This window comes from Osmia lignaria, chromosome 2 (assembly GCF_051020975.1).
Source record: "Osmia lignaria lignaria isolate PbOS001 chromosome 2, iyOsmLign1, whole genome shotgun sequence".
Lineage (NCBI taxonomy): Eukaryota > Metazoa > Arthropoda > Insecta > Hymenoptera > Megachilidae > Osmia > Osmia lignaria.
The window spans coordinates 9920066-9943514 of NC_135033.1; the positions used below are offsets into that span (position 1 = coordinate 9920066).

General features: G+C 37.8%; 2 protein-coding genes and 1 long non-coding RNA gene across 4 annotated transcripts in view; 1 reads left to right on the forward strand and 2 right to left on the reverse strand.

Annotated features, from left to right (window-relative positions):
- LOC143305412 (uncharacterized) overlaps nucleotides 1-17221 on the reverse strand; it is a 78450-nt gene extending 61229 nt beyond the window's left edge. The window contains exon 1 of the long non-coding RNA XR_013062325.1: nucleotides 16935-17221. This is a non-coding gene — a long non-coding RNA (uncharacterized LOC143305412). The remainder of the gene's footprint in view (nucleotides 1-16934) is intronic.
- Nucleotides 17222-18706: 1485 nt separating this feature from the next.
- LOC117608663 (uncharacterized) lies at nucleotides 18707-22848 on the reverse strand. 2 transcript variants are annotated; one of them, XM_076688919.1, is made up of 9 exons: nucleotides 22707-22848; nucleotides 22111-22332; nucleotides 21898-21982; nucleotides 21480-21812; nucleotides 21059-21394; nucleotides 20862-20983; nucleotides 20464-20796; nucleotides 19958-20388; nucleotides 18708-19890 (listed from the first exon to the last, which is right to left on the reverse strand). In XM_076688919.1, the coding sequence occupies exons 3-9, from the start codon at nucleotides 21976-21978 to the stop codon at nucleotides 19454-19456; spliced, it is 2073 nt and encodes a 690-aa protein (XP_076545034.1). In that variant the 5' UTR covers nucleotides 21979-21982; nucleotides 22111-22332; nucleotides 22707-22848; the 3' UTR covers nucleotides 18708-19453. The 2 variants fall into 2 exon arrangements, with proteins under 2 accessions (XP_034190000.2, XP_076545034.1); XM_034334109.2 differs by lacking the exon at nucleotides 22707-22848 and having other exon boundaries at nucleotides 18707-19890; nucleotides 22111-22187.
- Nucleotides 22339-23443, forward strand: LOC117608665 (uncharacterized). Its single transcript, XM_034334112.2, has 4 exons — nucleotides 22339-22629; nucleotides 22717-22847; nucleotides 22918-23199; nucleotides 23274-23443. The coding sequence occupies exons 1-4, from the start codon at nucleotides 22587-22589 to the stop codon at nucleotides 23334-23336; spliced, it is 519 nt and encodes a 172-aa protein (XP_034190003.2). The 5' UTR covers nucleotides 22339-22586; the 3' UTR covers nucleotides 23337-23443.
- Nucleotides 23444-23449: the final 6 nt, after the last annotated feature.

The following is a 23449-nucleotide window of genomic DNA, read 5'->3' on the forward strand; positions in this document are numbered from 1 at the left end:
AGATTTTTACGACCCTCCTCGTTACATGTTTTCGAATCATCGACTTCTACTGTGGTTTAATTCGACGGAAAACCGCGTCGATCGTCGATATCCGTATGCCTTTTCACGAGGTTATTAAATTTTACGAGTATCCTCATAATTTCCAGATCATCCTTTTCGACTGTAGTCAATCGACACCACTAAAAAAGAAACGAACGGCTAATGATCGCTCGTGAAAAACTTTCGGTCATCCACGAATTGTGTTTCCTCTCTCTCTTTTTTTTTTTTTCACTTTTTTTTTTGTTGGTCCGTCGAAAAATACGTGCCACGTGTGGAAACAATAATTCAATCTTTCCAAGCCCGGTGACAGAACGATTTTCCCGTGAAACGTGCGAAAATATAATTCGTCGACGAAATAATAATTGGTTTATTAGGTGTTTGTCGGCGGACGAGTAAACATTGCCGTGCTCTATCGAAAAGACAATCATTCATTGAAAACGTTCATTAATCGAACACGAGCGTGTAAACATCTTCATTAACGTGGCTGGTTGGTCTTCTGTCCCGTTTTAAAATTCGTGACAGCAAATTTTGTTATTCTTTTGTTCGTGTTTTGTACGGGTTGACGGTCGCAGTAGAAATAGCTGTGTGTAGTCAGACATTTGCCACCAATTTTACAATCCCTCAGCTAGAATTTTGTTTTTAATTTGCATTTGCATTTACTTGCGTTTACTGTTATAAATTTTTTATAAATTTCTTTTGAGTATTTGCGACCCTCGGTTGCCAAGGGACGAGAAGGGGAAAAGAGAAAAACGACTAATTGTTGTAAACAAATTGTAGATACGAATGAATCCTTGTTTTTTTTATATATATATTATTATTATTATTTGTTCTAACTCGTCGTACTCGATGTAGCGATATATCATCTCATATCTTATTATTATTACCGCTATTAATTATTAATTATTATTAAGTTTCTTTCGCGAGAGATTTTGCATACGGTGCAGTGGTTGGTATCGTTCTTTCCCTATTTCTTTTTTTTTTTTTTTTTATAGAGTTTTTTTACTTTTCCACCATCGTTTCCACCCACGCAAACACACATTTTCATCGTACCCTTTGTTAGAGATTGTTTCGTGCCTCTCGTTTCGTTCTGCCCCCTTTCTTTTTAATTTTGTTAATCGACTACTAGTGCTTATGCTTAATTATACTCTTAATCTCGCAGTCACAAAATCGGTCGTGTGATATACATACTATATATTTATTTATAGTGTGTCGCGAAAGAAAACGTTGTCGGATTGGTTTTAAACTGTTTAATCTTTATATACATAAATATATATATATATATATATATATATATAAATATAAATATTTTATACAAGTCGCGAACCGTACTTTGCAAAACGCGCGATAGCCAGCTGATCCTGGCACCGACCACAGGGACACGTTATTTTTTATTTTTAAGTTCTCACACACGTACACATGCGGGTCGCCAGAACTCGTTGCGAACCGACTCGAAACTGGTTGGACGACGTCAGAAGCTTGTGTGGTGCCATTTCGATCGACGAAACACGTTCGTTCGACCGTCGTTGTCGAATCAAAAGGGGAAGAAAAAGAAAAAGAAAAAAAAATTTGTGGGTGGGTGGCAATACAGGTACTGTGATATCGATTCACTATAGCGATAATAAGAGAAAAGAAGAAGATAAGACTTTGAGAAGAAAAGTCAAGATAAGGGTAGCGGCCGATCGGATGATCCACGAGATTGTTATCGTCGACACGTATACGATGTTATTGCTCTAATGTTTATTTATAAGCGACTTCTCTATTGTAATGTGTACAGTATGGCACGACGAGTAATCGTGGATTATCCGGCCTCGACGAAACGTTCTTGTCCTGGCCTCTTTGTACGACGCTGTACGGGGAGGGAAAATTGTCGTCCCGGCGTCGATCGAATAACTATTTCGCGATAGTAGACGTCGTTCAACTATTTATAAACGTTAGGCACGTTGGCAGAATTAGGATGTATCTTTTATTTTTTAAATTATTTCAATAATTTTCCTGAAAGGAAATGGATCGCAACGTTTTCCGACGACCGGAAACGTCACGTGCATACACGTACAACCACATATACGTCTGTATACGTAAACCAGAAGGGAAGAACAAGGCGATCAGTGTTTCTCGAATTTTGTTTTTATCCCCTTTATTATTATTATTATTATTATTATTATTATTACTATTATTATTGTAATTTTTTGTAATTTTGTTTTCTCTTGTCTCATCCAGCTAGATTTTCGGTTGTGTGCTATCGAAACTTGGAGAGTGTAACCGTTGTTGGCTCGTGTCATCCTCGTCGTCCACTGAATGCTCAACATAGATTAGGTTATAAGCTTTATATATTTACCTATAACGATTATGTAAATTATTGTTTTTCTTTTTCCATCCTCCCTACCCCCCTTTGATAAGACTCAGGGCTACGGTTCCGTAGAACCAAGCCTCGCGACAGGATGACACGACCCGTGACACGCATCTCTCTTTTTCTCTTGTCGATTCCTCTCTTTTATATTCTAGTTACGTTCTGCTCGCGTTCGTTCTCTTCTTTTGTTTTTCATTTCACCAACACACCGTTCACGACCGTCTTATACACGAGTTGTATCGTTAATCCTTTCGCAATTAACAGCGAAAGGGTTGATTTATAAGCGGCGACGTAACAATAACGTCGCCACCACACCGCGAGATCTCGTTTTCAAAATTTAGCTTTAAAAACCTTCGATGCGGACGCCGATGCAGGTGCAATACGTTACGGATGTGCGTACGTACACACTTTAGGATCGTGTCGCGATGCGTTGAAAACTATTATACGAGTTTTATATTGAAAAGCGAAACGAAAATAACGAGGGAACGGGGAAGAGGTAAAAAGAAATTTCGCGTCCAAGTTGGAAAACATTTGCTATTCATTTCTGTTAATTCGTCGAATGTTCTAATAAAGGTGGATAATGAAAACTGTCGATAATAATCGATACGTTATCGGTGTTTTTCCACCTTTATAACGCGACGATAAACCGTTCGCGCGTTTTTGTAAGCTCGACAAAACCGAAAATTCCTGTCTCTCTGCATTTTTTTTCTTTTTTTTTTTTTTTTTTTTTCTTCTTTTTTCGTCGCGTGCATTTCGTCCATCCGTTTCCTTCCCGTCGCTCCTGTGATCATCAGATTTGTTTCGCGTGTACTTAGTGTTTCAACGCACGCGTAACTCGTCTCTTATTTATGTACGTGTACGTATAAATAAGATATAAATATATATATATAGATTTTTTTATATGTATACACAAGGAACTCGCACGATCGTAAATGTAAAGAGTTAAAATGGAAAAAAAAGAAAAATACAGAAAAACAGTAAAAATAATAGGGAAGAAAGGAGGAAGTGAAAAGATAGACAAGGGATCACCGAGCGGACGCGTGTGGCGCCGGTGATGTATTGTGTCGTGTTTTTTTTTTTTTTTTTTTGTATGTACGATTTTATACGATATTTTACAACGAGAGCAGCGAACCACTGAGCCAAGACTGACCTCTTTGTGTTTTGTTTTCCTTAATATTTGTTTCTTTTTTTAGCTCAAAATTTCGTTTCATCCCGTTGTATTTTTCTCTATTCGATCTCTCTTCGAATCATCGCGAATCAGCCACTGTTTTTTTTTGTAACGTATTTTAACGAAACAGAGAGAAAGATAGGGAGAGAGAGTGTGTGAGAGAGAGAGAGAGAGAACGAAAACGATATAACAAAGTATATCTTTCCTTTTTTTTAAATAAAAAAAAAAAAAAAAAATCAGTGAAAAAACATACAGAAGAAAACTCCTCGCAAAATCACTCAATAAATTCTGAATAAAATCTATTTTCTTATGTATTTTAATCTTCATTGCGCTTCTTTCTTTTCTGCTTTTCATTCGATTATTATCCAGCTCGAGAGTTTCTTTTTATACACCGTTCAACACCTTACCTACCATTTGATTAATTTTAAAAAATTTCGCCGATCGCAGCGGTGTACAGCAGTTTTTTTTCAAATCGAAAAACAAAACGATCGTATTCTGAATAATTGCAATTATACCGTGACGCACTACACACGGCCATTTCCACTGTATCAGTTAACGCGTTAATTGTAGCAATTTCATTATTTCCATTGATTTAGAGAAGAATCTTTAACGATCAAAGGTTTGTTAATTGACGAAAGCTCTTAATGAGCTTTCAGTTGGTAAGGCGTTAACGGTAACAACGCGTAAGCGACAAAAAATATAATTTCATTTCTTTTTTTTTTTTTTTTAATAATCTTTTCCTTAGTTTGGTTGAGTCTAGGTACAGTTCTCGTTGCTGTTCAAGTCACATGCAAAATTACAATGGAACCGGGTACTTAATATTTTGTGACTGACGAGTGTCTTCGCGATGGCACGGATCCGATTCGCTTCGAACTCGACAAACACTCAAAGATACCGATCAAAATTCCTGTTCCCTATCTCTTTTCGTCCCTGCTCGATCCATCTAATCCTACTAGTGTAACCAATCTAAAGCTATCCTACTTCGATGATACATCGTACGCCATTCGAATTATAATTAACAGAACGAACGACTGGGAGCCAAGTCGAAGCTATCCCACCGAGAGTATTCCGTCTAGAATTCTGAGATCTGAACTTTCATTTTTAAAAAAAGGTACTCTACGTTTACCTTCGGTATTTTTTCTAATAATTATTCAAGAAACAAAGGAGGAGAGACGCATTTTAAGCGTCGAGTCGTACGAAATCCAAGGGAGACAGGCGAGGAATAATTGAACGTTCGTCCGCGTCGAATCGAATTCGCCGGGAATAAATTCGGCGCGTCGTAAATCCTGGGAACGAGCGGCAAAGCGGGCTCGGAAACAGTTCCATCGCTGGTGCAACCAGTTTTGCACGGCCACGTCAGAACAGCCACTTGTCAGAACGCGGGTTCGCTCTTGATTTGGATTATTTGCACCGTGGCTTGCTTACACACTCATACAAACGCGTTCCTCTTACTTACCGGCTAAATACAGCCGCGCAGCTCGAAAGAAGACGTTAAACTTCATTACGCGGAATGGTGCGTTCAAATCTGTTGCGGGCACAGAAACCATTTGCCTTCCTTGGAAAATGTCGGAAAAACGTTCGCGATTGACCTTAACCCCTTGCTTCTTACTCATCGCCGTAAGTTCGGACCGAGTCAAAGGATTTAGGAATTTATTTCGAAAAGTTTCCGTTCAAGAATCGAAGGGCAGGCAATTAAATCGCCGGCAGAGAGTAATCGGTATAACGACTCCGTATCAACTGCTCCACAATGTTAGCATCGGTTCAATTGTCGGACGTGTTTACACGTCCATTGTAACACTTGAAGGGTTAATCTTCGAGACCCTTTTCGATTCGATCTTCTATCCGTTCGATCCCTCGCCCGTTTCAATTTCGACCCCTTTCCCGTGGCGTTACAAGGAATCTCGCAGGGAGAGACGGCTGACTTTCGTAGCCCGTGCATGCCGCTGGTGAAGTTGGAAAGTCAAGTGCAGTCGTGCACCTCCTCGCAGACGGCAGAGTTTCTCAAACTCGTTATGTCTGGCCCGCGCACCTTCTTCAATCGCTCTTCCCAACTTCTCGATCGATCCGACCTTTCGATGCGTTCAAGCATCTTCTTTACCTCTCTTCGACCTCTGCCGATCCAGAGGGAAAATCCGATCTGAGGATCTTGGGATTTTTTAAGGAACGACGTTATTCATTATTTTGGACAGATGTGGAGAACCGTTTTAAAAGCGATTCTACGAAGACCACTGAAATTGATCAATTTATTGAAAAAGATTCAGCTTGATGATCGTATGAAATTATACGTATGTAAATTATGGAGAATAGCAAAAAGAAGAAGTCTGTGAACGATAAGGTACGATAACGATCGACGACGGTCACGGTCGATACCGAGGATCGACCTTTGACACGGACCGCGGTGGTAATCGAGGAACGATAAGACTCCGTGTCGAATTCTCACGAGCGTAATCCGGCGAGCGGGTGCGTTAATGTTGTTATTGCCGAAAATGACGGAGGAACGAGTTTACGCGGCTCCACCGATCGCCGTACCATCTTAACCAGCCGCAGAACCGAATCCGGTTAGACCGGTTCGGCGGGACGTTAGATTTTCGCGTGATCGCACTTTCGGTTTCTGAATATTGTGTCCTTGAATGGAGTCCTGGGCCCAGCGGGGCCCGCCGTGGCCAGCCGTGGCCGGCAAGGTGATGCAAGAATGAGTGCAGCGAAATTTTAACCAAGAAAGAAAACGAATGAAACGACGAGTATATACGTATCGGCTGGTAATTACCCGGTCCTTGCCGATTTCATTGCTCTGTCCGTTCACCTGCACGATTTACATCGATTCAAGATCAACTATCACCGTTGGATTTTAACCTTTCGTCAACGATCTGGGTCGTTGACGGCAAAAGTTAAAAGCAACGAATTATATAAATAATAAGAAACGGTGTTGTCTCATCAAGGAATTTAATCGATCGATAATGTTAACAAATTTCGGAACGATGGAAAGTTCAATCACACCCGAGGGCAACTTCTTTCTACTAGCAAGTCTTCTAATCGATGCATGATTTATTCGTGTGGTACCAAGGAACCGGTTCCGTTTCTCATCCGAGCGGCAGTCTATTTACCGAACATCCAAAAAATACACGGTATTATGGAGCGGACCATCTTTGGTGATAAAAAAAATCGCAAAAAGTGCAAAAATGGAGACAATGACCGTCATTTTGGATCGATCAAAGCGTTTGAGTCGCGAGAAAAATTAGTATAATTAACAGTGTGAAATAAAAAAAGGATCGTACTGAGGCAAAGAGAACTAATCCAGGACTCGGTGCTGCGCGAAACGTAAGTCGAAGGACAAGAGCGAACGAGAGGGGCATTTGAACGGCGCGAAGAATGATGGATCATCGTGCACGCCCGAAAACCCGTCGGGACTGCACGCGGATGAAGAATGTTGACCGGGGAAGGGAAGAATCCAGCCGACGAGAGAGGCAACGCTCGCAACGATATCGGCAATCGGTGAACCCAGCTCGAAACGCGAATCGAACAGTGTAACGATCTCGGGACAAAGTGATTACAATTACGACGGAGCAGGGCGTTACGATGAACCCGAGACGGGCCAAAAAGCGACGCAGAAAAAAGGAAGGCGTCGTTTCACGCGGGACACCACGAACACAGGGAGAACGGGAGGAGAGACGCAGAAACGGCCCCAAACAAGGAGCCTCTTCCGAGAAGAGCGCGGAATAAACGTGAAAATCGCAGCTGATGCGACGAGGAAGATTCACCCCTAGGTGGAAACACTTTCCAAACTGATCATCAAAATGACTAATCCTCGAGTTCCCATTCACTCCTTATCTGCAAAGAAAACAGCAACGAGTGGAGGGTACGATGGAGATGGTTGAAGAAAAAAATTACACGATAAACAGAGGAGAGAGTGGATAATCGTAGAGGGACAAGAGTAACCCGGAGAAAGAGTCTGGCTAGCCACGAAGAGAGAAGGGGCCCCGACGAAGAGACGAGAGGGAGAAGCAGGGAGACTCTGCTGGGTCTCCCGACTCATAACTGGGCGGGTAGGTGGGGGGGGGGGGGGGGGGAACGCCCTTGACTCGGACTCTTGGGTTGGCGGGGGAGTGGGACCATGGTTCGGCCTTGAGTCGGCCCGTCTCGTTCTTCGACAGCGTTTCTCAATCTCGCAGTCTCGTCGGGGGTCTGGCGATTCGTGACGTTCCTCGCGGCGTGGCGGCCAAGAAAACTTGTAATCGACGCAAGAGAAGGAGACAGATGCGCTTGGGGGCCGCGGGTCAGGTGGCCGACATTGTTTTCGTGACATTCCTATGGTATTCGTGTTTTCGCGGTCACGTCGTTTTCCCTTTCTCCTCTTTCGCTGCCGCAGCGTGCAGATGGGGGATCGATCGTGAACGCACCGGAGATCTCTGTTTTCCTGCGACTCCATGAGTCACCGGTGTCTGTCCGTCTGTCTCCCTACGCATCGACATTTAATCCCATAATTGTACCATCTTGCGCCTTGAAAATGGATCCATGATTTTTCAGCAGCATCGAGTTGCTCGAGGGGTATCGGTGGTAAAAAGAGACACGGATGGAATGAAATGGAGACGGGGAAAAAAGGCACGGAAGAAGACTGGTCCCGTACGGAAAGCTAATCATCCGGAGATCGCCAGTCACGCGGCCCTCTCGAAACGAGTCGACGGGCTAAAGAAGGGTTCAAGGTTCGTGAACTTGCCACGACGATCGTCGCGACGGCTCGCAACTCGCCGCGTACTCGTCCTCCCCTGGTCACGTGAGCAAAATTCCTTTTCGGCGCAACAGCAGCCCCGCGAGAAAGAACCATCTCCTTGCCCGCTGCTGCTCGTCCCCGTGAAAAAACATTCCGATCCTCTGATTGCATCTACCGGTAGGTAAACCGGTGCATCGGCGACACTGGTGATAATCGGGTTACGACCCTCCTCGATGGAACGCGATGGAGAATAGTCCTCTAACGCGTCACCAGGATATTCTATATTCTGCCAGGACGCGGCACCGTAAAACAATTGCGTTCCAAGTAGTCCCTGTTCGAAGGGATAAATTCGATTAGGGCGAACGCAACTGGGAGCAGAAATAGGGTTTTCCACGGAAGAGGATCATCCCCGTCATTTCGAGTGATTATACGAAACGAGGCAACGTGTACGGATGGAGGCCTAGTCGCGCGGCTAATTACAGTCATCAGAGTTCTCAGCACGAGTTGAAAGCAAAACTCACTCGAAGCCTACCGCGATTACTCCTCTCGATCGGCCTTGTCTCTATCGATAACCAAACGACCGAGCGAGGGGGGGAAAAAAAGAAGGGACGAAGTGATGTTCCGTGGGGCCCCCGGAAGGTGAAATTAAGGAAGTTGAGAACAAAACGCGCCTCGTCTGCCAGAAGCGTCTGCAAGGCTAAAGGAACCCGGAGAGTGTTCAGAATAAAAAAGGAGTGGCAACGGGAGAGTAGACGAAGAAAGATGCCAGACGCGAATAGAGAGAGGAGGATGGAATAATAAGAGAGACTGAGAAGAAAGGTCTGGGTGAAGAGAGGACGAAAGGTGGTCGAGACGATCCTGAGGTCAGAGTGGGAGAAGTTGGTCCATACTTGGATTCGCGTATATACGACGCAGCAAACACCCTTTATACTTTATTTTGCCTCCACGCGAAATACCCGGCTGACAGTTACTCTCTTGAACGAAATAAAAGGTCGGCATCCTTCTCTCTCTCTCTCTCTCTCTCTCTCTCTCTCTCTCTCTGTCGGAAGAGAGGAGAGCAACTCGGAGGAACTTCCACTTGGCCTACTACTCCACTCCACTCGCTTGCTCGCCACGGACCAGCTACCGGGGCTTTTCTTTTTACGCCAGCCACTTCCTGCTCCAACTTTGTTTTTCTTTCTTCTCCCTCGCCCCCGTCTTCCATTCCCGACTTCTTCCTTCCTTTCTTTCTTTCTTTCTTTCTTTCTTTCCTTTCTTTCTTTCCCTTTCTTGTTGTTGCTCGACCAGGGGTCCCGGCCACGGGATTATGCAACGCATAACGGAGAAATCTAAACACACGAAACGACCACGAAAACCATGGATCGGCATCGTGCGAAATCTATTCGCGTCATTCCTTTCGTCCTTTCGCTATCTTCTTTGCTTTTTCCGCCTTTTTATTCCCTTTCCCCGTCTCGCTCTCCGTTTGAAAGTGGCGCGCTAGAGATGGCGCCGTTCCAACAAGTATCTCCTCTCTTTAATAGGCTTGAAAATGATCGGTCGTTCGTTCGGAAACGCGATCGTTCCAATTGCATAAATTAACCACGCCACAAAATTCGAACTAGTTAAACCAGGGACATCGTTGGTTTTTTTTTTTACACGTGTACCAACGAGCTTTCTAAGCGTGTTGCTCAACTAGAAAGCGTTACCGACAGCATCCGCGCTCAAGGATCCTTCCGATATCCAAATGAATCTAATTTATCTTCGTCGCATCTCTTTCTAATAATTATTTGGAAATTTGTGTCATTTTAATTATCACTGTTCCAGAGTAAAATTCCTTTTCTTTCTACCACTCTTGAGAAAGAAAAATCTGATCGACCAGTTTTGATAGCAAATTCGTCGTAACTTTAATTACAATCATCATTTGCACGAGGGAACGCGCTTAATGAAATCCCATGCATAATTCCAGCGTAATCGTCGCAACCCTAGGCGATGATAAAGGGTAGTTCGGATAACACGTGTACCGCGAAGGGACGCTTCTTGCTCTCCAACTTGTTACGCAAAAGTTTCGCATAATATCCCTCTGATTTTGCTAGTCCGATTAAATCTATTCGTATTCAACCAGCGACAAACAACCTGCGAGCAACAGGTTAATCAGCCACGAAAACAGACCGTTAATGTTTAATCTCTCGTCGTCTCGTTTGTCGATCGACATATTTCATGGGAATCATCGAGAATTCTTTCGTCCGATGTCGAAAAACATTAATGAATGAACAATTGAAATGAAAATAAAGGCTAAGGGTCGTTCCCTAAAGTTCCAAAGTGTAAACGAACAAGGTGGAATAACGAAACGCACGCTTTGTTCAGCGAGCAACGATCAGGAACGCGATCTTTTGCGACTAGGGTTGTCCTTGGTGGATCATTAGCCAGGCTGGTGCGACGTACGAGTCAATCAGGCTGACTCGGTGATCGATACGCTTTGTTTTCGCAGGGTCACGGTGCCGAGCGTTTGTCCCTCCCAGTCTGTCAAACTGTTTATGTACCGGTCGGTTTTTCGCCTTGCATACCCCGGCTACCTGCCAATGAAACTCCTGCCGACCTTCGAATCGAACTCTCAACGTTTTTCTACTCCGAGCCGTGTAGCCACGAGTCGGAGAACTCAAGCTGCGCGCTCGAAATTGTACGCTCGAAATACGCGCGTATCTAAATGGAAGTAACGTGGAACGGACACGTAGAGAGGGGAAAATCAGCCACCGGCATACAACATATACGGTGATTTATTCTTTAGAGGACGGACAAATACTTAAATTTAAATGCGATAGTTCTGTGATTAAAATAATAGAGGAAAAAAAAGCAACTCCAAACGTTGCTTTCAAATAAGTTTACCGTTAAGAAAAGTGAGAAAAATTCTGAAAATGATAGAAAAGGCATACGGATGCGGACGGACATGAAAGGGTAACTTCAAATCCGCAATCAAGATGTTCAAACAGCTGATAACGCGTCGCGTCGCGTCGCGTCGCGTCGCGTCGGCCGCGTTGTCGATTAAAATCGTCGCGGCAGAGTCTCGTATTTAAAAGATAAGAAATACGATAATTGTGTGAAAGCGTAGTTATTGAAGGTAAACCATAAAATGCTCGCAAAGGGTGGAACGCGGACACGTATTGTAAATGAATAGAATTTTAACGAACACCAGGCCCGTTTTATATCGATGCATTCTTTCTTTTCCTCTTTTCGTTTTCTATTATTCCAGAGTTTTCATACGAGAAGAAAAGTTTCCATTTATTCGTATCCACTGATTCATCGTTGAGAGATATTCCTCGTATAAAACGGGCTTGCCGATACGATACCAAGAAACACCATTGTTAATTCTCTTAGCCGTAAAAATTGTTTTCTCGTCCGTAGGCTAGACCAATTCTTTAAGAAACATTCGAACCTTTCGACCGATAACATCTACATACATTTATCGTTTATCCGTAAAACTGTCTCGTCTGTTGAACAAAAACTGTTTGTTCCATTGATTCTTTCGTTGCAGAATCTATCGTGTGATTTACTATCTATTTTTATCGGCTATTTTAACAGAAAAGTTGTAGTCCATTTCATTATGACTTAAATTAAATTCTTCAGAATATTATTTCTGATCACCCTTTGTATGTAACGAAAGGATGAATGGCAATCATTTACCATAGATCTCATAGCTTACAATCGCATTGTTAACTGTAGTCTAATAATATACCAAGCAAAAGTCTTATCGGTCGGAAGGCTACCGTCTGTTTCCTCTTAAATCCGTTTCTAACGTTGTTTCGTTGTTATAGAATTAAAGGAACGTTGTGATTGGTACGAACCGCAAAATCGTCAATGAATCGTAAGATATAGAAAAGATTTCCGCGAGAATCGAGGAGGAATTAGCGGATCGTAGACGATAAAAATAAAAAAAAAAAAAAATGAAATGAAACAGGTCCAATTTTTATAAGGCGATACGACGTCGATTGTTGCGAGGAAGCAACAAACGCGCTAAATCAAATTATACGTATTAATAATGTAAGGGTCGTAGCGAGGCGCGAACAAAATGAAAAGAATCAAAGAAAATGATGTACATTATCGTCCATAAGTATTTGCTGAAAGCTGACTCGATTGTTATTCTAATGAAATCCTCCCTAAATGAATTTATATCAATTAACATTATAGACACGAATTTTATGTTACAAGTCTTACCAACAAATGGCCGGGAATTGTTCAACATTTTAAATTTCCCAAAAACCAAGCTTTCAATTTATTATTCTATATAATTATTATAACAGTAACTCTGGTGAAAACGTATCCAAATACTTATGGATCGTATTGTAAACGAAAAAGAGGAGGTATGAATGACTTTTCGTTAACATTTTGTTACCACAGCGTTGTGTACATAGTAATATCGCGCAGGTGCTCCGAACTTTGCAAGCATCTTCCACGCTCTACCGAAGAATACGTAATTCAGTGTGACTTATGCGAAAAGAGGTGTAAGATAGAAGAAAGAATGGATGTGTGTGATATACAGAGTAATGAATAATACGTAGGATTTAAATGACTGTTTTCAATGCTCGTTCCGACAATGTATCGATAAGAGAACGCGAGAAAGTGACAATCCTGAGAGAAGAGAAGATTTTTGAGCGAGACGGAAACGGTTTCGTTCAGCATGCTTCCATTCTTAATTAGACTAAACCGTTGCCACGGTTTGCCGTCGCGTAACTAATTACAAAGTGAAACACCTCGGTTCAAAGATTCTCAGCATATTTTTGATACGTTGCATTATATTCTACCGATAACGGACAGGCGAGGAATCTGACGGACTCGATTGCTCGCGACACGCACAATCATTCTTTTTATGCTAATCATTCGATACCATCACCTTTGAACGATCAACAATAGTCAGGCTTCACCTGAGAATAGCGACATTTTATTGTACAGGATGATTGAAAAACTTCAGGGTCATTGATTTAATTTTCTATCCTTTCTACCCCTCACAGTTCTTTTCTTTTTTTTTTTTTCTTTTTTCATTTATATTTTTGATAGACGTACTTATCGCAATTTTAAATAATAATAATTATAAAAGTATAATATTGGAAAATTTTATCGTATCTTTGCAACTTTAATTTTGGTTTCTGTGAAAATCAATCAAAGTGCTGTTCCTTTTTTTTAAATTGTTTTTTAATCGTCCTGTACACATTTTCGAAAATCACAGTATACGCCGTAACAATCGAAATGCTGTTTCTGTGCTGGCCTGAAATCTGTCTTGCAAGAGGATTGTTCAACTTTTCCACGCGCCACGATGTTCATCATCTCTGTTTCTTTTTATTTTATTCGATAATTAAGACGGTTTCCCTCGTGAGATTGCACGCGTCGCGACACGTGTCATTTAATCAAAATGTTATCGTGTAATAATAGTAGGGTTAAGGAAAGAAGGGAGGCGAATGCGCGTTATTTAAATTAACCCTTGGACGACGAATGTTGGCTCGCTCGAGATCCAGTACATAACGCTACGATTATTCGAAAGTAAACATTAGAAATTAATTAGTATATCGAAGTATCAGAAACTATGAAGAAATATATATTTTCTTTTGATTATTATAAAATTTCGTCGGATCATATTTGAGCTGGCATCGCTCTATCCACTGTCCAAGGGTTAAAACACACATCGACTGATTATCGTTAAGGGTGGATCGCTGGAACGAAGATTAGCGGCGATTTTTTATTCTCTCAACTAGAACTAGAGACTGTATTCGTTATTATTATTAATAAGGTACGCTTGTTTCCGAACACGTGTTCACAAAGACATTGCTAATTTTCGTTTGGCCGTCCATTCAACGAAATTTTTCCACACCTACACACAGTATACACGTACAGTCAACATTTCCTTTCAGTTTAATTCCTCGAGCTTTATCGATTTTTCGATCTCAAGTCTTCACGGTTTCGATACGATTAATCATTTTTAGAATGCACGAGAAAAATATTTCTATACGTATATATATATACATATGTATATATACGCGCTGTACAGCAATAAAGTATTGGGATACATCGATCGAGAAACGAAGAAAAAGAATTTACGAAATTTTCAATGTCCATTTTCGCTGGTAGAAAAGGCGAATTAAAGAATATATTATAATATATATATATATATGTATACGACGTACAGGGTGTCGCGAAATAAATGTGCCCTGATATTTTAATTAAACGATCGCGAAAAAAAAAAACTGAGAAAATTTGTTTCTCTGTGTTCGTTACCGTTTAAAAGATATCTCGGGTAAGATTCGTTTCGGGATACCCGGTATACAAAAGACCGAGAACAATACGACACGGAGACCAAGCTATCGAGACTTGCGAGCGTGGGAATTAGTGTTTTTGGTAAGTAAATGTAAAAAAGAAAAAAATACGAAAACTTTATTTATGCGTCGATGTTAATCACGATACTATATTGCGCGAATCTCTCTTGGTATACGCAGAAACCCAAAAAGGAAACAGTTTAAAGAATTAAAAAAAAAAAAAAAAAATGGGAATCATTAATATATAGGACCACAGGTTCGTTAATTTTACAATACGAGAAACACGAACGTTCTTCGGATTTAAGGGAAGAAAAAGAACAAACTGGAGGAGAACAAAGAATAGTGAATATATCACAGTAAAAGTGTTGGTTCAGCAAATCATTTATTAGTCAATGTATCCACATTAAAGATCACAGATTGGTATACAAGTTTGTTAGCAAAATATGCTTTTATTAATATGTGGATACATTGTCTAATAAATGTATGTACTAATAGTGGTCAAATCTTTCCATGAGAAAGCATATATTTTAATAAAGTAAATACAGTTTTTACTAATTTCTTATTGAAGTTGCTCATTAATTTCTTGTTTTGTTTACTTTTATATTTCATAAATGCATAAATAAATGCGTAATAGTAAGGCTATTAAAAAGCCGTAGTTTGGCCACCTTTGATACATAAACATTTATTGAATCAACACATTTAACTATAAGTAATCTACATTAAGTTGAATGCGTGTCTTGTTGCGCGCCTGACGGACTGTGACCAGTCGTCGTTGTTCACGGGTCCGTACGCCATGTTTTGGGCGCACAATCAGGAAGTGTATAGTGTTTATAAACTCGCAGTAAAAGAGCAACAAACTCTACCCCCTCAGCCCCTTGTTACGAGCCAACAGTTGAACAATGATATCTGATTTTTATCGCCAGAGAGCAGTAATAGCACAAGTGAAACCGTTTCTAAGTACATTTGTTATACACGCATATTGTTATCATTGCCACGTAAAAGCAATTATTAAACTCCATAGCCTGGGCCATTGTTAGATGAACGAAAGTGAGAGAGAGAGAAAGAGAGAGAGAGAGAGTTAGAGACTATTTCTTGAAACTGGGTTGCACTGAGGATACATTTTTGATAGACTTCCCTCATAGTTTAATCGATTAATTAACCTGTTTTCTTTCAAATTTTTTCAAACTTGCCTATACAACAACAGAAATGTTGCTTTTGTATTTCTACATTTTCCTAGTAGCAAGGCCCTTTGACTGGTTAAATTTTGTTTTATGAAAAAAAATTTTTTATAGAAAAAATTATCGATCGGTAACACTGTTATAGATTACTTTACGAATTCGATAAGTGATGTCACTAGTAATGGAATTTTATTGAAACGTCAATTTACGAAAATTCTTCCCTATGAAGAATATTAGGTTAACCTAACCTGAATAGATTTAAAAGATCAGTTTATTGGTTTGATTGAAATAAGTGCAACTCTGCATCAAGGAAAAAGAGATTATCGTAAATAACTGCCGATTACTTGGTAACAATGGCAACGCCCGTACATACGAAGTCTGTAATCGAAATGCTTTATATTTTTACACCGAACAAAGCAGTATATAACGTACAATAAACAATAAAACATGTCCTTCCATATGCAACCTCAAGATGACAAATGTTAAATTTTTATTTTTACAACAGCCCACTATATCACTTCCGATATCTGAGCTATATTCAAGCATATTTCATAGTTGAAACTATTTAAGTAGGATATTGAACAAAGTCGGCTAGGATTCATTTTTAATCGACACACTCAAGATTTTACGATTTCTACTCGACGATCGTTTATTGTAATATACGCAGTTGTATGAACGACACAACAGATGCAGTCTACGCTAGTGATATTATTATTGTATAAACGTCGATCGTTTCACACATATACAGAACACAATCTTTATGTGATCATACTGTGCGCAACATTTTTCCTATTATTCTTTTCTTAGATCATGAGAAAATACAAAAACAGCGTATGAACCAAAAAGGAACATTGTCCGATGAAATTCGATTTAAGCAAGATGGCGGATATGGCGGCGAAAATGACGACGAAAAGTAAATCAAACCGAAGCGTCTAAAAAACGCTTCAAAATCATTTGTTCCAATATAATACGTTTCACCTATTGTATACTTTCGTTATAATTCATGGGACTAAATGAAAATCAAAAGCGAAAATCGATCAGCAAAATGAAAAAAATGAAAACATTGTAACGTATGTGTTTAAGGTAGCTATATCCAAACACACGCATACACACCATACATAGACACAAATATACATATTTACGTAATACGTGAAGGTTTTCAATGTGCTGTTAGTTGCAATCTATTTAATTGTTAAGTAATTTTGCCTTTACTTACCCTTCGATGTCTGTGGCCCCTCGAAGGATATGCCGGAAGTAACCATGGCTGTGTGGTCGGTTCATCTATCCTCGGTTTTCCTTGTTCACAAACTTTACACACGCGAAAAACACGTTCGCGATTTATAAATATACTATTTCAACACTTTTAAGTAACCTGGTCGCGAAAGTACTACCGATTTGACACAATTAAACGCAATTTCGTACGCTATTCGACTCGAACGATTCGTATCCAAACACGCGCCGTAGCCAACTGCGTGTTCGTAAAGCCATTTTGTTTTGACCCGCTTTACAATGAGCCGACCGCCTCGCGTCTAGATTCAAATGTAAACAGCACGTGCGACTACCTTCTATACATAACATTGATGATCAACAAGACAAGCGCAAAGCAGTTTCAAAATTTTTATTCTTCTGTAACTGCCAAACGCTTGTCCAAATGGTAATCGATGTTAATTAACCTCACGATCCCCGATGGGATGATCGATACAAAGTGGGATTATACGAAAATTTCATTTTACAATACGAAATAAGATTTGAAGATATATTTCCCGAAAAGAATTCAGAATAATGTTGAATGAATGCTGATTTTTTTCTTAAATTACGAACATACGTAATTACCTCAGAGTCATTACGATAACAATACATAAAAAAATAACGAAACGTTTGTGATTCGTGATTTAATCGTAGATTATTACCGAAAGGTTGGTAATTTCGTACGACAAATAATGAAATAATATACGAACCCAAGTATTTATGTACTTTGACGAAAGATTTTTCGAATTCACGGCAACCACGAGGACGCGTCTGCTCTGTACATTTCCTCCACTGTAAAGAAGAAAGAATTTATCGAAATATCGATCGATAAGGGTTTCGAGTTATCGCGGGAGTTTCAATTCAAAAAATTGTTACTATGTAATTGCGATCTTCGATTTCTACATTCTTCTTAGGGTAAGAAAACTTTTATATCATGAGTTAAGAATAACTGTTTCTAAGGTTAATCACGATGACCATCGGGAAACAGTAATAAATTGAATAGTTTATGTTTTTAAGACACCTCGAGTATGCCGTAAGAAAAATCGTACTGACCTGTACGTGAAAGTATACGTATCCGACAAGGGAACTTTAATCTTTCGCGAATACGAAGGAATTTTCTTCGAGAGTGCAAGTGTTTCGCATCGTTTTCGAATGCAATGTGATTTTTTTTTTCAATTCGATGAAAGAATGAAAAAAATGTCGTGAGAATTCGTATTTGTAATTTTCCATGGATTTAAAGAAAAAATAAAAAACATATTGAGAATAGAGTGGAAGTCTGTTTGAAATTTAATCGAGGAAGGTTCGTTCGTGAAATCGAACGCGTATAAATAAACATTTTTAATATTTCACGTTTTATCGCAATCTTCATCGAAGTCGTTCAAATACAGAGACAGTCCTTATCGTTTCGAGATTAACATTACTTATTTTACACGTATCGAATGTTAGGACTGTATTTGTATTATGATAGTTGTTAGTAAATGAACGTTTCTCGGTCTCTAGAAAGAAAAAAAATAAATAAATAAAAAGAATGATCGAATTTTTCGTGGAGAAAAGAGAGTATACATGTACACGCTTACTGGGAAACATGTATATGTACTTAAAGACGTCTTTATGCAAAATTGATGAATGTTTTACGTGTACTAAAATGTTCCCTTTTAATCCTATAAAGACTTACAAAATATAAGTATTATACTTTACTTGTATATATACATATGTGATAAAATATATATATATATATATATATATACATCTGGGTTTTCATGCCATATTTATATTATGTCCTTCTGGTTTCTTAGCAAGAATTTGCCGACTGTAGATTGAGAATATGAAGAATAACTGTTTGTTACAACCGAACGCATCTCTTTTTATTTATCAAAATATCAATTAAATTATCAATAATTTCTTAGAAATGTGCAGTCTTATGCTATCTTTCATGCATTGTCAATGAAATGCATCATCATGTTTATAAACAAAATACAAATTTAATTTCACATTATATAAATAACAATACCACACTATGTGCTTTGGTATTAACACCAATGTGTTACCCCGAAGGGTTTCCTTCGCTTATGTACAATTAATATAACTGTAACATTTATGTTACATGTAACTTCTTACACCTCTTGTATCATCTTTTTTAATCAATAATGTAACTTGTACCTATAAACAATATTTTTTTAAATCATATATATATATATTATTGTGTACAAATTTTACTTATAAATCAAAATCAAAAATAAACACATACATATATATATATATACACACCATATATTAGTAGGAAAATACATTTTGAGCCAAAAATTGATACAGTTTATACTATATGTATCTCTTGTAAATTATTATTTAAAAATATACTGTAAAATTGTCGAGGTCACAAAAATATAATTCGATTTATATGTTTGTTAAAACTTTGTTTTTAGATAAAGAATAATTTAATTGCGTAACGATGTTTGATATTACTTTGCTGAAAAAGTTAATATAATCTTAAGTGTCATTCAATTGTATCACATTTAATTCTGAAGCGGTACTAATACTAGGTAAAGTACTATCGCTCCAATCAGGATGGGGATAATTCCTTGGTGGACTTGGTACATTAACTGGCATTCTACTTTGAACCCTAATGTCATGGAACATATTTTGAAACTGTTCCGTTATACTAGAACCTATTAAATTGTGAGGTAAATTGTTTTTTAAAGTGTTAGCAACATCCTCTGCTGAATGCAACTTTTTCCCGGAACTTTGTTTTTTATTTAGCTCCAAAGATTGTTGAGATTTAGGTGGATCTTTTACACGAATTTCTTTCTCGGGAGACAAATTTGAATGTTCCGACGATGATATTTTACCGATACTCTTAGAGTTCCGTAAACCATCATTTTTCTCATTACCAATCGTTGTTACTACGTCTTCCTTCCCCTTGTTAACTGAAAGAAATATTATACTCTTAATTTACGACAGTATTTTTAATATCTACATATCGAATGTACTTACCAGATTGGCTAATTTCTGTATAACCAAGATCCTTGTAAGAAGGTAAAAGTGTGTGAGAAGATTCTCCTCCGGGTAAGCTAATAAACTCTAAATTGACAGAATCTTTAGTCTGTGATTCCCTAACATTCTTCGTTCGTTTCTTATCCGAATTTTTCATTTGACTTTCCGAAACAGTTAATGCTTTGTTCGTTTTTTGTGTAAATCTTTGTACATTCCCATTTTTAGGCGGATTATGATCCACTGTAGACAAAGAAACGTCTGACATATCGTGCCAAGAAGTAGGTGCATTAGAATCTTGTGAAGACATAGATGTAGGCGATGAACATGCAAGACCTCCGTGAACCAATGAAATATGTAGATTGGCATCTTCTGCGGGAATACAGATATTCTTTAAACCACTTAATTGATCCGCGATGTGATTTTGCAACTCTCTGTGATATAAAATTAAAATAATTATTTTATAAAGCCAACAGGATTAATTAAAGCTTAATGATGATACAACTAACTTGATAGCATTACGAAGTTCGATCAATAAAGAATCTTTATATGAAGATAAGGCAAAAAATTTGTCTTTCTCAAGAGTTAAATATTGCACTTCTAAATGCCTTTGTCTTGCAAGTTCCGTTTGTTCGGCTAGATTAATCCTCAAATCTGCTACGACATTTTGCGAAAATTCATATCCCTTTATCTCTTTTTTTAATTCACTTATCGTTTTATCTCTAGTTTGGGCTATTTTTATTGCTTCTTCTAGTTCTTGTTTCAACGTTTTCATAGTGCTCTCCAAATCTAACTGTCTTTCGCGAGATTCGTTTAACAGTAATACTTGTTTATGAACTTGCCTAGTATAAACAAAATTATGTAAGTATAATAATTCGGAATGTAAGTATTTATAAAAAACTTATACCTTTGCAATGAATCTCTTTCCTCGCGTAATGATTCGCACATTGCATTCATTTTTCTACTTGTCTCCTCCAACTGAATTGTAGTAGCTTCTAATTTTGTACAAAGTGCCTTAGCTTCTGGATCCTATTACAAATTACCCGTTCTTAGTATATTAAATAGATAATTAATGTTTTTTATTTTTTTATTTATTAATCTTACCACAGGAAATGGTTTTCCTGGTTCTATTGGAATTCTAAAGAGTATTTGTTCCATATCATTTAAAATTTTATTAGCTCTCTCATCTTTTACTAAATGTTTCAATTCTGTCATCAGAAAGTTTAATGTACGAACTGGATTTAATACACCATATTTCTCATCAGAATAATCTAGTATTCCACCACACTGCACACCTTTGTCACAAACCATTATAGCTTGCATAGTACTTGGTATAGAGGTACTTGATGGAACTGTAGTACATGGTGTGGATTTCATATGATCTTCAATTCTCTTTTGAGAAACTGATTGTTTTACAGGAATTTCATCCAAGTGTTTATGCTATAGTAAAAAAATTAATATTTTCAAATTAATTTTTTAATGTCTTTATGTAAGTATATTATTAAATATTTAAATAAATGCTGACTTCATGCTTCTGATGATTTAAGGAATGCTTTTTAGTTTCTCTAGATTCACTTCCACATTTTGATGACTTTGAACCTGATGCTCTTTTGGTTAATTGTTGCAAACCTTGCTTTAGAGCTGCCCGATTTTGTTCTCTCAAAATTCCACCCCAGCTTTGGTGAGAATCACCACTACTACTAGGTCGTTTTTTTGCCTCTATTCCTTTATGACTAGGTGAACTGCTGCTAACCATGGTTGATGTACGTTTACGACCCTTAGTTTTAACGCAAACTTCTATTAAAGTATTACAATTATCATATAATATAAGACCTTCTTGAGATGTTTCAGATGTGGGCTACAAATACAATACACAAGTATTATCAGTATAACAAAATACAATTATAACCCTAAAAATGTTTACATTAAAAACTTTGAATTACCAAATGTTGCTTATTTTCCAATATATTTTTATTAGTTCGTGCAACAACAGTTTTGCAGCCAGCATTTACCTTGCTGCTCATTATGCTATAATAACAAAAAATACAATATTATTCATTAAATAAATACCACAATACATCGATTAAGTCCTAACCAATATGTTCAAAATTACTTTGTTGAATTAACTTTCATCCTATCTACATCCGAAAACTTACCGTAACGTGTCGGGATGTTTGCCAGCATATTCATCCTGGTGCTTACCACGTGTACACCATCTTGTATGTTTGAATAATTTTGAACAATCATTTTATTGAAATATTATACAGAAGGGGTAAATAACAAAGGCGCGTATGTATGTATTCTCTTAAGTTTGAAAATTTTTTAAACACATAATTCGATAAATACTTCATACTTCATACATACGATGAACCTTAAATCTGAAAATTTTACGTTTTCTTGTTTATTTATTGTAAATAAAAATAATTAAAATTGTATAGACATGTACTAAAACGATTCTAACACTTCCTATTTTCGTGTTACAATTAAAACGAACTCGAAGTATATTACCCCGATAGTTTTCTTTTTAAATTCTTATATTGCAAAGAAAATATTTAACAAACCGATAAATTTGCATCAAATTCGCATATAATTTTAAATTTCTTTTTTCATTTAATAGCAACATATTTTTATAATGATAATAGTGATAGTATACATAATGATCTTACACTATCGTGGTAAACGATTTGATTTCATAATTAACCTTAGATGTTATCTATATATCATTCAGTAATTTATCACAGTTTTTACGTACTCTTGATTAGGGACAGGATTAATGTTATCAGTAAATGATGGTCGTATTTCTAAAACATCAAACATTGACACAAATAGAGATTTTGATAAGTTAGATACGAGTTTGTTCGAAGCGTATCCCGTTATTGTCCCCCAAGACCGGGTAAACACTCGTACATAATTTTTTTTTTTTAAATATCTAAAAATTCGACCTTTAATATAAATTGTTACAGATATTGCAAATATGCTTAAAAGACAGTTCATTACTAGATAAATTGCATTCTAATAAAAATGATTGCGATGACTATCCTTGTATGTTTTCAAAATTAATTCAAGACGAATCAATGAATTCTGTTGTATCTATTGTACGAAACGAAACAACCGATCGCATTGATCGAGATTTTGAACAAAGCATACAGGATTGTATAGTTTGGTGGAAATTGTTTAAACACTTTGATAAAAATTCAAATCCTCGTCGTGAATTGGGTAAATGTTTATTTCAAACATTCTCATCTGTAAGTGTGTTTCTCAATTAAGAATAACAATAACATTGTTCAAAAAAATTGTTACAAAATATTTTATTTCCTAGAAGTGCAGAGAAGACGTTTTAAATACAATAAAATTACTTTTACTTTCTGTAAAAGAAAATTAAGAGTAAATAAAGATATTTAAAGAAAAATAGGATCACTTTAAAGTAGGAAATGTATTTTTCTTTTAAAAAAACCATGTTCTCTATAAAAATAAATTTCAGTATATTCTTTAAAC

Bases quoted from the DNA above. Each gene is read 5' to 3' on its own strand.
- LOC117608663 (XM_034334109.2), bottom strand. From the start codon at position 21,978: ATGAGCAGCAAGGTAAATGCTGGCTGCAAAACTGTTGTTGCACGAACT. The intron at 21,813-21,897 runs GTAATTCAAAGT...TTGTATTTGTAG, and splicing joins TGGAAAATAAGCAACATTTG to CCCACATCTGAAACATCTCA. The intron at 20,984-21,058 runs GTAAGATTAATA...AATTTGTAATAG, and splicing joins CAGGAAAACCATTTCCTGTG to GATCCAGAAGCTAAGGCACT.
- LOC117608665 (XM_034334112.2), top strand. From the start codon at position 22,587: ATGATAATAGTGATAGTATACATAATGATCTTACACTATCGTG. The intron at 22,630-22,716 runs GTAAACGATTTG...ACTCTTGATTAG, and splicing joins AATGATCTTACACTATCGTG to GGACAGGATTAATGTTATCA. The intron at 23,200-23,273 runs GTAAGTGTGTTT...TTTATTTCCTAG, and splicing joins TATTTCAAACATTCTCATCT to AAGTGCAGAGAAGACGTTTT.